Source organism: Podarcis gaigeae, assembly GCF_964106915.1.
Source record: "Podarcis gaigeae genome assembly, chromosome: 7".
NCBI lineage: Eukaryota > Metazoa > Chordata > Lepidosauria > Squamata > Lacertidae > Podarcis > Podarcis gaigeae.
The window spans coordinates 54,510,660-54,527,838 of NC_139683.1; the positions used below are offsets into that span (position 1 = coordinate 54,510,660).

A 17,179-nucleotide genomic window follows, 5' to 3' on the forward strand; every position below is an offset into this window, starting at 1 on the left:
AAATTAAAAGTGGAAGCACTAGTTTGTACAAGGGGAGAGTTCGGTTGCCTGTGGGTATGCTCAGAAAGGCCTTCACTCGGCAAGGCTATGAATGGTGTTCCTATATGATCAGCTTAGAAATATTAATCCCCTGTGATTGCTATTAAATAGAAATTTTCTAGATTTTGGTAGAGAAAGCACTTCCACAAAACATTTGTTAGTACAGATCTAGATATGCACTGTTAGGCCAATTCAATATTATTTCGGAGTCATAAAGCAGTTGCTTTAACTACAGTTCATATTTCTTTATGACCCATTCAACTACTACATTACTATCAACTGAGCTTGAGGGTGGATGGATGGTACAACTTGGTGATAAAGGAAAACAACAACAAAAAAGTAAACATTATAGTTTATTCCAGAGTATCTTCTATGTGACCAATGTAAATGTTGTTAGCAAGTGACATACACACAGGTAAGAAAAACAAAAATGGGCACATGATGCAAACTACCCTTATTTCATCAAAATAAACAGGCACAGGCAGGTCACATATGTTTTTACTTATATTCTGCAGGACATGGAAATCACACAGAAATCAGAGACAGGTATCAAGTTAATTAAGGATAATTAAGCAAGATGATTAAGAGTTGCACAATTATGTGGATTCTGATTAAAATAGCTCTACTATTTCATTTAGACTTAGAAAATTTACACAGGCAGTGGAAAATCAAAGACAGGGCCCACATTCAACTAACTAATCTAACCAGTGGAAACCCATGCAAGGACTTCTGCAAGCACAACAGGGCTCCCCACCCCAATTTGCATTGCCCCTCCGAAATAGTGCGGGGTAGGGGGAGGAGAGAGTAGATCATTCCTTCAGGCAAGCTATGTGGAATTCCTCCCTGGATGTTTTCTCCCTCTCTTGCTCCTTTAACAAAATTTCAGGTCGGCCAGGCAATGGGTTGCCTCCAATGCTGCATATGGAGTTTTACTCCTACAACAGGATTTCCCTTTCATGAATCCTTAAAATTTGCTCTGCAGGGTCTGCCAACCCCATGGAGCCAATTTTGAGGGTGCACAGGGGGCTGCAAGGGACAGTAGAGGGGAAAGTTCCATTGTGTGAGTGGAAATCTGTTGCCGATCAGCAGCATTTAGTACAGCCCAATATATTTTATCACCAAGTCATCACAGGACAGGAGCTTTGATCCAGAGATGCCACTTTGCAAGCAGAAGACACTTTCACAGTTTTTTGGGGGGTTGGGGTAGAGAAGAGAACTGGTCTGAATTGTTCTGTTAACATTTTGAATCAAGTTTGAAGGCCTGCTGATTGTGGGGCTGGAACTGGCCATGCTACCTAGTGGAATCTTTGGAGCCATGGAAATACCGTATTTTTTCCGTGTATAACACGCCCATATGTATAAGACAACCCCTATTTTGGGGGACTCCAAACTGAGGAAATGAGAGATTGCCCAGAGTTGTTGGCCACCGCTGCCAATTGCACGCATCGACAAAGCCAACAATCGTCTGTCCGCCAGTTGCATGCCCAATTGCCGCAACAGCCAATTGCCAGCAGACCTTGCTGCAGTCAACAATTGCACATCCAACATCTGAATCATCTGTGTATTAGACGACCCCCATATTTAAGCATTTTTAAAAAATTAAAACAACTTGTCTTATACACGGAAAAATACGGTGTTTTAAATTGAAAAAATATACATATGCCTTAAGTCTCATTTCCATACCGAAAGCTTACTATGACTTTTTAGGGGGGAGAAAATATACAAATTATACCTATGAAACTGATGGAAAGCGGGTCCTTGCAATAGAAAATTCTAAATGAAGGCAAAAAAATGGAAGGAATTTGCATAGACACAACCTCTGCTAATTTTTTTAGCAAAAGAAGTCCAAACAACTCATAGAAAACCCAGACAAGCCTTAACCATTAGTGTCCTTGTATCATACTGACAACATAGATAAAATCAGTGGTCTTATTCTTAAGAAACGTTGTGATAATATCAGATAGTTAATTGATGAACATTATGATATAAAAGAGACCTCTGAATTTTTAGCACTTAAAAACAGTTACGTAAAAGGCAGAGTTAAAAAGTGCATTGCTGAAGCAACCTATTTTGGCTTTCTGGGAAAGAGTAGGATGGAATTTGAAAGTTGTTCTCAGATACTGTCTTGATGTGAAGATTCGGATGCATTTTTTGGTTCTCTTTCCCAAAACAGTCTGTTCCATTATAGCTTCTCAATATGTTGATTACTCCATCATGTAGAAACGGTACATAAGGGCCACAATAATTGCTGCTATAGCTGGAATCACCCAGTTGGACCATGTGCTAGAAGAAACAAAAAGTTACTTTGATACATTCTGATATATCAGAATGCAGACAAACCAAAAACTTAAGACTAGAATGGCAATGCTTTAAAGAATACATGGTCAAATATTGTTCCATAAAGAATATGTTGTTATGTTTATATTAAAGGAGTAAAGTAGAAAGAACAACATTATCTAGGAATGTTATAAAGAGATAAAAATCCAAAATATAAAGAGTGCAATGATTATATCGAACTTAAACAATAAGGAAGTCGTGGGGTGTGGTGGTGGGAAGAGCTTTTATGTTTCCAAGGGCTAAATCAGAATGTGAGCCAATTGGGGGCGGGAAGGATTTATGTTTGTGTAAATAATAGTGCATTTTTGTGTGTTTTCGTTTGGGTAGGATGTACATTGTTTTGTGTTTTTTTGCTCTTTCTTTTTGTATTAAAAAAACTCAATAAATATAAATAAAACAGAATAAAGTTACTTTGATACAAATATCCATTAGCTTTTATATGATGGACTTCAGAAAAACTGAACTTTTGGTTAAGGCTTTATCCTAGGTCTGACAGCAGCAGATCATAAACACTTTGAAGTGAAATACAATGGATAATATAGTCAAGCCAACTAAGTAAAGGTTGTATATGATTTTTGGCAAACTATAATGAAGTCACATTAAGCTAAGAGAGAGATGAGGAATTTGTGGCCCTCCATTTGTTGCTGGATTCCTAACTCCCATCAGCACAAGCCAATATGGTCAACTTATCAAGGATGTTGGCAGCTGGAGGCCACAGATTTCCTCATATTCATGACCTGGACAAAGGAATATTTTTCTGAACTACTGGTGGAAGTGCAAGCAAATATATAGCTGGATTGAAGACTTTAGGACAAAAGCCTGAGACCAAAATGAACTTTTTATCCAGAAGGTTGACTGAATTAGTTAGCTACACAAGTTTTTTTAAAACATTTGTTAGGAAATGTAATCCTGAAGTAAGAGTGAAAAAAGCAAATATAATGTAAATATTTTCAAAATATGTGGCCTTCCAAATGCAACCTAAGATTCCCAAGACCCAAGCACTGGAAAGTTTCTACGAGTCTGTTAGAGACAGTGGGCTTGAAGCAATGAAGCAGGCACCAGAAGGCAAGCTATACATTTTATATAAACAAATAAATATGTGCCAGATGCAGAGTTAGGGTGCTCTTTCAATAAACACAATGTGGCCTAGTCCTGTTAAATAAACAATTACACACATGCAAGCATTAGACTTCAAATATGACCCCATTTCCAATTGTCTTCAGATTTCTAATGTACCGTAGATTCCGGCGTATTAGGTGACTGGGCGTATTAGACGCCCCCCCAAAAAATTGGCAGCTGCAATTTGGGGTTTCGTCTTATAATCCCAGTTGCCTAATACACTGGGCAACTCCACGCCGGGAGAAGGCTGTCCGGCATGGAGCGGAGCCCGCTGCCCCTGCTGCTGCTTCGGAGCCACCGCAGCAGCAGCGGGGGGCAGATATCCGGCATATAAGGCGACCTCCGACTTTTTAACCTCTTTTTGGGGTTAAAAATTCCCCTTATATGCCGGAATTTACAGTATATATTAATGTTTTCTTATGATTTTTTTCTATGTTTTTAGCTATTCTTGTTTTTATCTGTGAGCCAAAAAAGCAGGGTAATAAAAATAACAATAGCATCATGAAAGTGTAACAAAATTACTTAGTAAAGGTGAAAGCCAACATGGAGCGACCAAACCTCCACTTGCATAACATGGCCTCTCTTTCCTCACCCCCTTGCTCCTCAAAAGCTTGTCAGGAGGGTTGGGTGACACCACCTCCAAGCAGATTTTGTGGGTTCATGGGAAACGGCGGGGGGGGGGGGGGGAGAGAGAGAAACCAGAAATCCACTGAGTAAATTTATTTTTCACAAGCAATGAACGTCACCGGATGTCAGCCTATCTGAATACCCAGTGCTTTTTTTTTTTCAGGGGGAACTCAAGGGTACACAGTACCGGCACCTCTTTTTGTTTTGTTTTGTTAAAAAGTGTGACACCTACTGTAACAATTTCATGGTGAGTACCGGCACATATTTTCCTAGAAAAAAAGCACTGTGAATACCATTTTTAAAACGAAAAACAGTATTGGCTTGTTAAATGAAGGCCATACAATACCTGGAATTAGAATCAAGAGTGGTAATGTAAGGTTCCTGAAAAACAAAGCAATACATTAGTTAGACTTAAGTGGTCTCTCCTGCCCATCCTTCTTGTCACAAAGCTAACTCATGCCAATTACTGACATGGAGTGTTCACCTATTGTTTCCTCAGATTTCCTCTGATATGGTGTAACCTTTCACATCTAACCTTTCATCGTGATCATTAGCCCTCTGTGCTCACTTGCTGCTAGGGCAGTATATGCTACATTCCCTGGAAATGACTTCTTGTTGCCATGCAAAAAACCCACCATGTTCTGGTTTAAAAGTCAACACCTAAAATACAACAGCTAGACAATAAATGGCTGGGCTCATTGCAACATCTTACAACCCACAAGGACCCTTTTCAGCCTTGGGAATATATCACTGTGTCCCTCACTTAAATCTTGCCACACAATTTATCCACAATTAAACTTCATACGATTAACCTTCTAGCTCCATTCTGTTATTCTTGCAGCATTTGTGGAAGATAAGCTAATTGCAATCTCCATGTTCAGAGACAGAAATGCCTATGGAAAACACATGCTGCACAAATGGGAGGGAATTAATCGTCACCATCATCCCGTTTCTTAGAGTCTCTTGAGTATTTGACTGCCAGCACTCAGGGGGATAATGATGGACTTGGTGGCTCTTCAAGCCTGATCCAGGAGGGCAGTTCTTGCATCCTCTTAACAGTTTCTGCGATACAGAAAGATTTGGAGAGAGACCTTCCACTCAGCTCACATTTGAACTGCTTATCTGTCAAGGCCTGACAAAGTACTCTGATAGCAGAACAGAACTGCTAAAAAATCTTCAGATGTAAACCATATCAGCATTCTCTTTCATGGACCTTTCATGGACCATAGGAAGCTCCCTTATTATATACAGTCAAAATCATGGTCTACCTAACTCAATTTTAACCAAACTGATTAGAAGGGTTTCTCCACGATTTCAGATTCCAGTCCTCATGATTCTGAATAAAGGGGCTGACATAATAGTGAGATACGAGACTGCCGTGTACCACGTCAGACTAGCTCAGGGTTTCAAGGCAGGGGACATTCCCTGGAGAGCCACTGCCATTCAATGTGAACAATACTGAGTTAGATGGCATCTACTTTTTTTTCCTTCAGTGTGCTCAACACAGCACTTGAGTCTCATGGGTCAGACCTCTACTTTTGAAGAATGTCAGCTGTTGTTTAGTATTGGTAAGCATTAGAATACTTTGCAATATTGAACAGTATTATTTTCATATCTGAAAAAGCTTTCGAGTAAGAATTCCTGACTCAAACTCCTTTTTCAGTACTAAAAGCTGGACCAGATGTGCCAGATGTGCCTTTCTGTGCACAGAAGGGGTTATATTAAAAGCATCACTAAGGGAAGGGTGTTCCATCAGCACAATTGTTTATCCTTGTGCAGCAAAAAAGTTATTCTCCTCTTCTTCCCCCACATGCCCCCCTATATCTGCCCTGAGGGTTTGCCCAACCCTTCGAAGTAGAATTGGGGGTGGCAGGGGCATGGAGGAGGGAAAGCCCTGAGTTATCTAGTTGAATACCACCGAAGGTGCCTTCTTGTTCAAGGAAGGATTGCTGTATGGCTTGTGGTAGAATGTTGCTTGAGGAGAGTGAAATCAGATGTTCTTACACTTTTACTTGTGCAAAGACTTCTACTAGTGCATAGCCTTTTGCACAATCAGAAACATGAGAATGGCTGTAGAACCTTCTTAGCACACACTGTGTGAAGCCTTACTTCAGCTGGTTCTAGGCCACTTAGCATGCTTAAGATTTGGTAGAACTGTTCCCCATAAACATAAGACCACCCTCGCATAAAGTCCAGTCTCATATTTCCCACTATAGCACAGTAGATGCTGCTGGGAGTCCCACAAGCAGGACACAAGAGCAACAGCACCCTGCTTGCTGTTCTTCCCAAGCTGATACAGGAAGGAGCAACAGATGTTTAACATTAGTTAAAGTTCCTGCCAGCACTGCACGTAATACAGATCACTGCTGCCAAACATTAACATGGTGGGATGGCTTTAAAGTGGAATGCTTACCGTTGGTTTCTGAACTTTTTTCCAGTCATCCTGCAACACAAAAACAGTGATAAGCAACACAATGTAGAATGCCCCAAAATACCAAAAGTTATTTATACATGTAAAACTAGTACAGTAAATTTCACCCTGTTGATTAGTGAATATATGGATACACATACATTCTAAAAGCATTTCGCAACCTATCTTCTTTGTAGTATTTGCTGATAATTATCAACATGCTTCCTTATCCAATTCTATTCTACCAAACTTATTTTGAGTTTGCCTCCAGAAAAGTTGCTCCACATTATCTCCACATGAGATAAACATTACTGTAGCTTGATTAAATGCTCCCTGGTAGCACACGAGCCTCTTTCAAGTCCTCCAGCATAACAGATCTTTTAGCATAACAGAACAGTTAAGTGTGGGTGGAAGACTTTTAAAAAAGCAAAGGAAACAAAATTATTAAAAATAAATCTTGCAGCAATGTTTTGATGCCAAAATCAGTTTTCTACAAAGCTTCTAATGCCTTTTATACACAGGCGTGTTATGAAACAGGAGGAACTGTTTGGCTCTTTTGAAAAAGCGGACTTTGTAACTGCATCTTGATTCCAGTACTAAAGTCATGAAGGTACTTTTGCATGGAACACAGCAAGTATTAGTGCACTTTGAACACCCATTACAGTAGTTTATCACATGCTAAACAAAAGCAAATTTCTTCATGCACCAGCTCCAGAAATATCAAACGCACCAGTCTACACTTTAGTCTGGTAACTGCATGAAGGGGCTTGATTTAGAGGCGTAACCTCAAAACCCTATACCGCTGTGTATCCTACTAAATATGATGAAAGGGAAGAATGCAGGAAGTGCCATGCAGACATACCTGGCAGAAATAGCTTGGCAACACTACTAATTCTCTGCACAAAACGCATAAATGATCCCAATCATTTCCTAGGTCCTCTGTTAAGTGTCAGAGGACTTGGGTGGAGTTTGTCCTTTACCCAACCAAAAGAGACAGCACCTTTGTGCGTGCATGCATACATGCATATGCATACACAAACACACAGTGCCAAGTTCTCTGATGTGCAGAGAATTTTGGAAACTGAAGACTGTTTCAGTTAGTGCTAGAATTTAATTAACAGCCATCAGGATAAGTCCCGTGGTTAGCTACAGGAACTGCATTGGTGGGATCTTAGCAAAGAGTAATTGGTTCAGATATAACATTAAGTGTTGCTGAAGGGCATACATTTGTTGCCCTGGACTCAAATGTCTTGCAGTGCAGCAAATATGTGTTCAGATCAGTCTCTTCTAAATCACAAGCTTGGTTTTAAACTTCTACTGCCACTGCCAATTTATTGCTGTTTTACTTATTTATTTATTTTGCTTCTTAACTGTTATTTATTTCTCACTTTCCCAATCCATCCTGAACACAGGAACCAATTATTTTAAAACTTAAAACCTAAAAAATAGCTTAGAACTTGCAGAGAAGCACTAATAAACTGTACACTGAAAAAAGTCATCAACTGATGAGAGGAGGTACTGATAACCTGCTTTACTGCACAAACATGTTTAATTCCAAATTACAAAGTTACAACTTGACACAGAACACTGCATCGCAGCATCCAATTTGATATGTTCATTAAGGTTTTAAAAATATGGAGAAATATACAGGTAAAAGAAAGCACACGTTCTGTACATGGAAAGTGCACTTACTGGATGAAGTTCTCCTATAATGAATGTATCTGACAATGTTCTGGCATCTGTAGAATGGCCAACATCTTCAAAACTTTCTGTAGCATCTCCTCCCGCTTGTTCCCTTAGAACCTCTTCACCACCTGGATGCTGTAAGAAAACAACACATGAATAAGTATCCATGAACTTTACAAATAGTTTTTTAAAGCTTTCCGTCCCAATAGGTATCAGTACATCTTAAAGCTGTCAATTTCACAAATGGAACTGCGGAAGATTGCATGCTCAATAAGGAATCTTGTAGTACCTTAAAAAACTAACAAATGTATTATGGCATGCGTTTTCATGCATTGTCCACTTCATTAGATGCACAAAATGTTGACCTGTGCCGCTGAAAGTACACTACTAAGCCAAACTGGCTGCCAATCACTATCAATGAATGACCCTAAATTCTAATATTAATGCATAACAAGTGTGCATATGATTCTTGTTTTTTGGAAAAGTTGAGCACACAGAAGAACACTATTTTGCCCAGCAACTACCATCAGTATTGTAGATATTGTAGACACAAAGATATTGTAGACACAAGGAAAATACCACTAGAATATATCTGTGCCTGTGATTAAAACAAAGTTCAATCATCCAGCTTTATACTGTCCTTCATAAAAATGTATTTTTAATTGTTGGCTGGTTTATGTCTTACAACTGCAATATTTGCAGCAGCTTCTGATCAAGTCCCCCAAAGATGTGTCTTGTTCCTTTGAAACACAGGTTGGGACTGGCTACCTTGAAGCCTCACTTTCGCCCATATCAGTCTAATGGCACTTTAAGAAGAGTTTTCACAGCCCTGCTGCCATCAGCATGCTTGTCAGTAAAACCAAACCAAATAGGCTGGTAAGCTACCATATTTGTGTAACTCCATTCCGGTTGGGAACAGGCAGGCCCCAACTGTGTAGGTGCTTCTGTGGGCATTAAAACTGATTTGTAACTGCATTTTCATAATCTGAAGAATTTAAAAGATCAAGCTGCAGTTTCTGTAGTGCTACTCTGTCATTTTATAGTTTTATCAGGCAGTTATGTTTTAAATGTCTTAAAATTAACTTACCTAGTGATGATTGTTGATTGATTGTGCTGTGGTTGTGAATGTTGTGTGTGTGTGTGTGTGTGTGTGTGTGTGTGTACACACACACACACAAAGAGCCATGTGTAGGGGAAAGCTTTCCTAAAAGGCAGGGTTTAAAAAACACACCATTAAATAAATATGAACTCTCTTTCTCCCTGGCACTCCCACTGTGAAGTTTGACCCAGCCTCCCCCACTGGCAGTGGGCCCTCTGCCAGTGCAGAAGTCCAATCTGCCTGTGTTTAACTCATTCTTATTGCATAAAAGGGGATGAGTGAAGTTCTTAATCCACGTTATATGATCCTGTAAATGCTGCTCCACTTAAGTACTATAACATTCATTATATAAAAATAAAGATGTTTTTAACCCTGAGAGCACTTCATACGAGTCAGGCATTTGAAGCACTTGTTTAGCCAAGATCTTATTCCAGAATTAATTTCACACATAACTGACACTGCAGCTCTTAAATCAAAGAGCAGTTGAAAACACTAACAAAACAAAACCACATTTCCTAGTCTTGTGATTTCAGGACTTCAAGAGAAATGGGAAGGAAAGCAGATATGCAAGGCAGTGAACATTTAGGCAACTTTCTCAATTTCCCCATATCAAACCATTCAAAAGAAACCACTCCTGTCTAGAGATGCTCTGGCAACATTCTAAAAACACACATGTAGGTATTATTTATTGCCTAAAAGTGATAAACTTGTAAAAGTTTCCAAGTTTCTTTGTGTAAAAAAAATAATTGGGTGAAGAAAGTGCACAGTGCTTATGCACAGTGACTAAGCAAAATGGGGCAAAAAGTTACACAAGTGTGTAGAGCAAAGATTACATGTGGCCGTCAATCCCCAAAAGGTTAAGGAAGTGCATGCTGGAGAGAGATTATGCAAGTCAAAGCGAACGTGCAAATATGAATGACAAAATCCTGCCCTTGAATCAGTACTGATAACTATCCAAGAAAAGGAGTAGAGCAAAGGTCTTGAACGACGCTGAAGCTGATTGCTGTGAGATTTACAGAGCATTCAGCAAACTGAATCCAGAAAACAGGTTGAACAACAAATTGTAATTTACACAACTCTTCAGAGATGATGAGGCCAAACTCCTATTAGCACATCTATACTGAAAAAAAGGTGAATAGCTGCCATGAAATGTCATTTCATGAAGTTACCCATTTTTTAATGGAGCAGGAACTGAAGAGAGAAAGCTTCCTGTTCTGAATTGTAAGGCACAGAGCAATATTAAAAATACTGAAAAGGAGAAATATGGTCAGATTTTAAATAGTTTTCCCTTTGACAGCACAAGACGCATTCACCTGGGTAATCTTTAGGTCAGTCCACAAGTAAAGATGCAAAAATATACTGTGTTGTCAAATGCTACTGGCTGGCCACTGTAAGAACAGAATGCCGGAATCTGTGGCCCATGGGCCTGATCCAGTGGCCTCTTTATATGTTCTTCTGAACTGAGAGAAGATATCAAAGTCACAAACCAAGACCCCAACATTCTTTAGTACAAAGAACTGTACTAAGGTTTGGACCTGTGTCTCCTTAGATGATTTGTACTGATAAAGATTATATATATTGTAGATAACCTGCGGAATAGCTACATATTTTCCATGGAGAAAAAGCAGTGAAGTAAAAGCAAAAACACCCCACCAGACTCTTGTATGTGTAAATCTTTCCAGGTGTAGAAACGATGTTTTGGTTTCTTATCTCTTCAAAATATTCACATACCTGCTACACCTTGGAATTCAAAGTACGGTATTCACTAGATACCCATGGAAAGATAAGAAACTTATTTCTGTTTGGATGATAAATGGCTTCTTTCAGCAATTAACACAAATGTGAGCTCTGTTCACTTCATTCCACACTAGACAATAGCACCACTGGAAGCAACAGTGGAAAAAGCAGGTGAAGGAAATAGCAGCACAAAGACACTCCCTTGACACACAAATACCACGTTCTCAAAAATACCACCATTCTACACATTTTAAACCCAAGCAGAAGCAGCCTCTAGGGCACAGGTAGTCAACTTGGTGCCCTCCAGCAGTTGTGGATTACAACTCCCTTTGGGCCCAGCCAGCATGGTCAATCATCAGGGATGAAGGGGGTTGTAGGCAACCTTTTGAAGGCCACAGGTTAGCCATCTTAATTCTTGTGGTTGCCTAATACAGATTATTCAAAAAGCAGCTGTGTATGTGGGACAATTCACAAATAAAAGATTGTAAAGTATCTTAAGCACAGTGATACCTTGGTTCTCAAACAGCTTAGTTGTCGAACAAATAGGCTCCTGAACACTGCAAACTGAGAAGTAAGTGTTCTGGGAAGCTGAACATCCGACGCGGCTTCCGCTTGATTTTCGAACAGTTTCGGGAGTCGGACTCCTAGAATGGATTAAGTTCAAGAACCAAGGTACCACTGTATACAACTAAAATATTAAGGGTGTAAGTGTAACAAATAAATGAGTGACTTTCGCAAAGTCTTATTACTACACAAACAGTTTTCCCTTCTCTTTCTTTTTTCAAAGCATACTAGATACTCTTCTCCCAAAACATACAAACTATCTTTTAACGCATTAAACTTGTGAGGAGAGGGAAAAGTCTGATAAATAGCTCTTAAAATCCTGGCTGCATACACACAAGTACCTTTTATGAGAGCCACAAGTGCAAAAAAATGCAATGGTGGTGCACAAGTCTGCAAGCCAGCACTCATACTTTACAGCACTGCTGTAGCAGCTGTTTTTAAATGTTAGATCTTAGCCTACAAGTTCATATGTCAGAGCAGTGAGAGATCACAGTCCCCTGTTCCTGTTACCCAAAAGCAGAATAGTTCCCCAAAAGCTGAAGTTTTTCCATCAGCATCATAGACACCAGTTGACTTTCACAGGCTTTAATGACAACCTAATTTCTTTTTATTTGCTTTCTGTGTAAAATTTTCTGAGTTTATCCAAGAGTGCTAATGTACATCCACACTTCCCACAAGAATTGGGAGTGGTCTTGTAAGTCATACCCAGGTCAAAGACCAAATTTGTAAAGTGGGACTGCAGTAAAGTGGGTACCTTAAATAAATAAAAAAAGACACATTAATAGGAGGAACCATGAAGCACTTGCACAGTTTGCAAGTATTGACTGCAGCCTGCACAGACTTCTAGAGTTGTTTGAGTATGAACTGAGAGCTGCCTTTCAAATGTAGCAACCAGCCGTGTGACATCAGGGTAATTTCAGTTTCATATAAACTTTGCTCAAGTTGAACCTGCCTGTCTCAGCTTGTTCACTTTCTTTGTGAAATATAAATATGTTCCTTACATCACAAATGAAGATCTTATGTTGCTGAAATACAGTGTAATGGGCTGTCTGATTCAGGTGGAGGATTCGCCAAGGACCCAGGAAAAGGCTCCAGCAGGATGTGGAAGCCTCTGCCAGATGCTGAAGAGTCTGCTAGTGAGGATTGGCGGGTGGCAGCTTCCTCAATCTTCTCACTTCTTCTCCGTCCCCAAGCTGTGAATTCTGCCTCCCTCTCTGTCCCTGCCTCCTTTTCCTAGCTTGACAGAGCCTCTCTGTGGTGCACTCACTCCAGAGCTGTCAGATACTGGGAGTGGCTCTATCTGCCCAGAGGGGGATGTTTTAGGAGTCCTGGCCACCTCTCAGGAGGCAGAGGCACCTTCCCCATCACCTAAGTAAAGGAGCAATCAAAAGAGAAGGGAACAAAGGGTTCCACCTACCAGGCATAGATAAAGACTTCAGAAACACTTACAGCCTTCAGAGGAGTCCACCCCATTCCTATATACAGGATAGCAAAGGGGTGCAACAGTGACAGTGATGGATCGACTTCCAAAGCTTTGCCAGTAACAGCACCTGCCTTTCTTGTACAGTGGTACCTCAGGTTAAGTACTTAATTCGTTCCGAAGGTCCGTACTTAACCTGAAACTGTTCTTAGCACCACTTTAATTAATTAATAGACCCTCCTGCTGCTGCCACGCCACCGGAGCACGATTTCTGTTCTTAACCTGAAGCAAAGTTATTAACCCGAGGTAATATTTCTGGGTTAGTGGAGTCTGTAACCTGAAGCGTATGTAACCTGAGGTACCACTGTAGCTCTATTTAGGATTAACCATGTGTATTGACTGAAGTGCCTTAAGGCATCAACTTGCATATGTATTGCAGTAATCTAAGCAAGGCCTGCAAAGCACCCGAGCCACATGTCTGGGAGAGATGCACCCATAGGGGCTTGGGTGCACAGAGACTCCACACTGCCCACACGGTCTGCCCGCTGCCTCCCCCCCCCCTCCCAGCTGTAGGGCTTCTGCCCCCTAAGCATGCTGGCACCTCCTTGTTTCTCATTGGGGCCCTTTTGAGTCCATTCCTGTCAGTGCTCACCACTGAAATTTGCTGTGGAATGATAGTCTAGTTGGGTCATTGTCCCAAGGCATGTGATAGGCATGTGAAAGCTCCTGTTTTAATGGGGGGGGAATACTGTTTCAAGTCTCAAATATAAATGAGTACAAACTTGTTTGCTCACCCTTTCACCTACCAGGTTGCAATACCAGGAACTGTTCTGACACCTGTGATCAATAAGCCACCAGCACCAATAATTACAAAATGTGCACCCTCTTGCAAGAACCTAATCTTGACTATTTATGTTTCATATTTGAGTTGAAACTGACCACATTTTATTGTAATGTCCCTATACTGACAGAAGGGTTGAAGAGTGAAAGGTTGAATTTTTGAAGTAGGAAATCTGGCAGCTGCCCCCACCGCCATTAAAACTTATAGTTAAATATGTGGATAAACTTTTTTCTCTATCATAACCAAACACATAAAATAATAGGAGAGCAAGAGTCTTAAAAAAGAAACTAAAATGGTTAGACCACCCCCACCCCATCTCAAATTAGCTATATTTAAAAGGTAGTGATATTAACAAATCTTTTCCAAGGATGTCCCCTGGTTAGCCTGTTTCATAACTTCAGTACCAACACTAGGCACCTGCAGATTTAATATTGTTAATTGGTCACAGATAACTGGCAACATCCAGAACAAGCCTCCCAGTTCATTTTTGGGAACAAACAGGATTTAGGGTGTGCTGGGCACAGATAATCTGCATTTAATAGGTATTGTCTTAATCTGCCTTTCTCCCTTCAATTCTACATGTGTTGCAGGAACTCATAGTGCTCTCTTCTGAGTTAGAACTAACTGCCGCACGTGGTTATGTTCAGGTTCTTTGTGCTTTTTATCCACTGTGGTCTGATTTACTGCAAACTTGAGGGGTGGGTGATACTGGATGGGTTGCCCTCCTTTTGAGCAAGGGTTTGGCCTAGATGGCTCCGAAAGTGTTCCCAGATCTGTACCTCCTTGCTATTTAAAACCCACCCAAAATGTGCAGGACTGCAGTGCTGCAGATACTCTTGACACAATCCTTCACTGCAGCCCCCAACATGAATCCTTTGCTTAACATAACTATGCTAGGAAAGTGAAAAAATGGAGACAGCACTAGCAAAGGGATTCCAATTCAATTCCCATGTTGATGCAACATGATCTTTTCCTCCTTTGGAGAAACAACCCACCCTGTGATATGGTAACATTCCACAAGTGACATCTTCTGGCTAGTCATCCAACCATACTTCTTTCTAAGAAGGCAATGCAAACCACTGGGCGGCAGCAGCAGGACTTAATGGGATGGCAGACACATCTGCAGCCCTGGCGGTTGCACCAGTCAGAGCGGATGTCGGGCCCCTTGCTGTGCCAGTTATCAAGACCGATGTAGTGAAGAGGCCCAGATTGGGCCCACTGCTGTCACGTGATGGGAAGACAGGCTCAAGATACAGCAGATCTTGTGCCCACCTCTCTCTGCCCCCACAATACCCTGAAGGGTTCTACTGGCTAAAAGATCCAAAACCACTGGTGTTCCCCCAAATCTGTGCAAAATTTATATGTGCTCAGGAGTGTAGCTCACTTTCTCTCTCTCATTATTTCTAGTGGGAAGGAAAATATAGGAAAGGTTGGGGGAAAATGTTAACAGAAGGACAAATGCATTGTCTGCATTTGGATTATCCCCACCTTAGGGGAGCCAGGAGCATTATGGATTTCAGAAATAGCACTGTACAGATACACAAGTTCTAAATACAGCATCTTAGAATATACAATAGTTCAGTTCCTTGATGAATAAAGGAGAAAGTGAAGTGAACGTGGGCTGTTTCTAATCAGCTAATTAGTACAAAGATGACATTACTCAACCCTTTATACCTGAACAACTGATGGATGAACCGTGTCATATTGCTTGCAAGAAATGGCCTGTAAGCATCTGGTTACAACAGTTTCATTGCAAAGCTTGCCATAAATTTGGCAACCTTGCTTTTCCAAGCTATTCCAGTTCCATCTAGCTCCTCCCACAATGATAGTGCCTCTTACAAAATTGCGTTGCTATACAATAAAATATTACTTTGCAACAAACGATACAGATGGAATATGTGGTTGTGTGAGCTGAACTTTCTCATCGTCAAAAGCACTACAGGACCAGAAAGTCACTTCAACGAACAGCAAAAATAACAAAACGCCTACGAGGAAGCACTTTAACGGAAGCACCTCCTTGCTCTCTGAACGGTCCCCATCTATCTATCCCTCGTCTCAAAACACCCAGAGGAGGAGCTTTTCGCTGAGAGCAAGTTGCCAGCGTGCATGATCGTGCAGAACTACTCGAGCCCCCTTCGCCTCTTCTACGGGACTGAAATCGCCTGCAAGCTCAGCAGCCCCACCTTTCCAGCCCCTTATACTTGCCTCCTCCAGAAACTTTGTGAGGTCATACACACGGTGGTGCAGGATGATCCAGGTGCTTTGGCTGTGATTGTGCTTCTGGATCTCTTCGAGGGTATAATAGCAACCCCGCCACGGCTCCTTTCCAGGCTTGCTGTCGCCGCTAGCATTCACCTTCGCCATCGCCCCAACTCTTAGCTTCGCTTCTCAACCTGGCAGATATTGACCCTCGGGCGCAGCAGCGGAGGGAGATCTCCAACTGGGAACTCTGACCCAGGACAGCCTCGCCTCCTCGCGCACGCGCAGATCGAACCTTTACGCCGCCAGCTCCGTAATCACGAAGCACCGCCCACTTCTCGGCAGGAAGGCGGGGAAAGCTGCCCTAGCTGGCTGCCCATTGGTTGGGATGCGGGACTTAAGAAGCTCGTAGGTTTGTTTGTTTATGTGTTTGCCCTTTCCGCAGATTCCAAGAACTCAAGGCGGCGGCTTTCTTTTCTGATAGAAAAAGAGAGCTAGGAAGGGGGAAACCAAAGCACAACATTCACGCTGACATAGAGAAGTAGAGCCAGTCACGCAATGCTACGAAATGAAGACTAGACTGTTGCTACCTGGATTTCAGCCTTATATAACAAACAACAAAAAATCAATAAACAAAAACATTATATAACAAAAACATCTTACAAAACGTGTTTCTTATTACCGTATTGCTTTTTTGTTTAATTTATTTTATTTCATACAAATTATCATAGAATTTTAAAGTAAGAAGGGACCAAGAGGGTCATCTAGTTCAACCTGCTGCAATGCAGGTATCTTTCGCCCAGCAAATTGTTACGCTTGATTGTAAAAGCAACCCTCAAAGCACTTTATAAAACAGATAAAACTAAATAATAACATCAACAAGAAACATTAACATTAAAAGAAGAATCAAACAGAATGAAAATAAATAGATTCAAACTCTCATCAACATCAGGGCAGGCTTGCTGAAACTGAAACGCTTTTAGGAAGTGCCTAAAAGAGTACATTGAGGCACCTACCAGATGTCAGTAAGGCAAGTGCAGCTGCTGCAACAATAAAAGATTGAATTTTGCAGAACCGGTATTATGTGGCACCTGTAAGAAG

The 17,179-nt window shown here is 41.0% G+C and overlaps 1 protein-coding gene across 2 annotated transcripts; it reads right to left on the reverse strand.

Moving 5' to 3' along the window:
* Positions 1 to 375: 375 nt before the first annotated feature.
* CYB5A (cytochrome b5 type A) lies at positions 376 to 17,038 on the reverse strand. 2 transcript variants are annotated; one of them, XR_014566217.1, is made up of 5 exons: positions 16,085 to 16,392; positions 8,225 to 8,353; positions 6,536 to 6,565; positions 3,894 to 4,503; positions 376 to 3,603 (listed from the first exon to the last, which is right to left on the reverse strand). XR_014566217.1 is itself a non-coding variant. In XM_083747082.1 (5 exons), the coding sequence occupies exons 1-5, from the start codon at positions 16,241 to 16,243 to the stop codon at positions 2,244 to 2,246; spliced, it is 432 nt and encodes a 143-aa protein (XP_083603208.1). In that variant the 5' UTR covers positions 16,244 to 17,038; the 3' UTR covers positions 376 to 2,243. The 2 variants fall into 2 exon arrangements, 1 of the variants encoding a protein (XP_083603208.1); XM_083747082.1 differs by having other exon boundaries at positions 376 to 2,322; positions 4,469 to 4,503; positions 16,085 to 17,038.
* Between the last annotated feature and the right edge of the window lie 141 nt (positions 17,039 to 17,179).

Coding starts and splice junctions, on each gene's coding strand:
- CYB5A (XM_083747082.1), bottom strand. CDS start 16,243: ATGGCGAAGGTGAATGCTAGCGGCGACAGCAAGCCTGGAAAGGAGCCG. Junction 4,504..6,535: donor AAAAAGTTCAGAAACCAACG/GTAAGCATTCCA, acceptor TTTGTTTTTCAG/GAACCTTACATTACCACTCT. Junction 2,323..4,468: donor ACTCTTGATTCTAATTCCAG/GTATTGTATGGC, acceptor TGTTTCTTCTAG/CACATGGTCCAACTGGGTGA.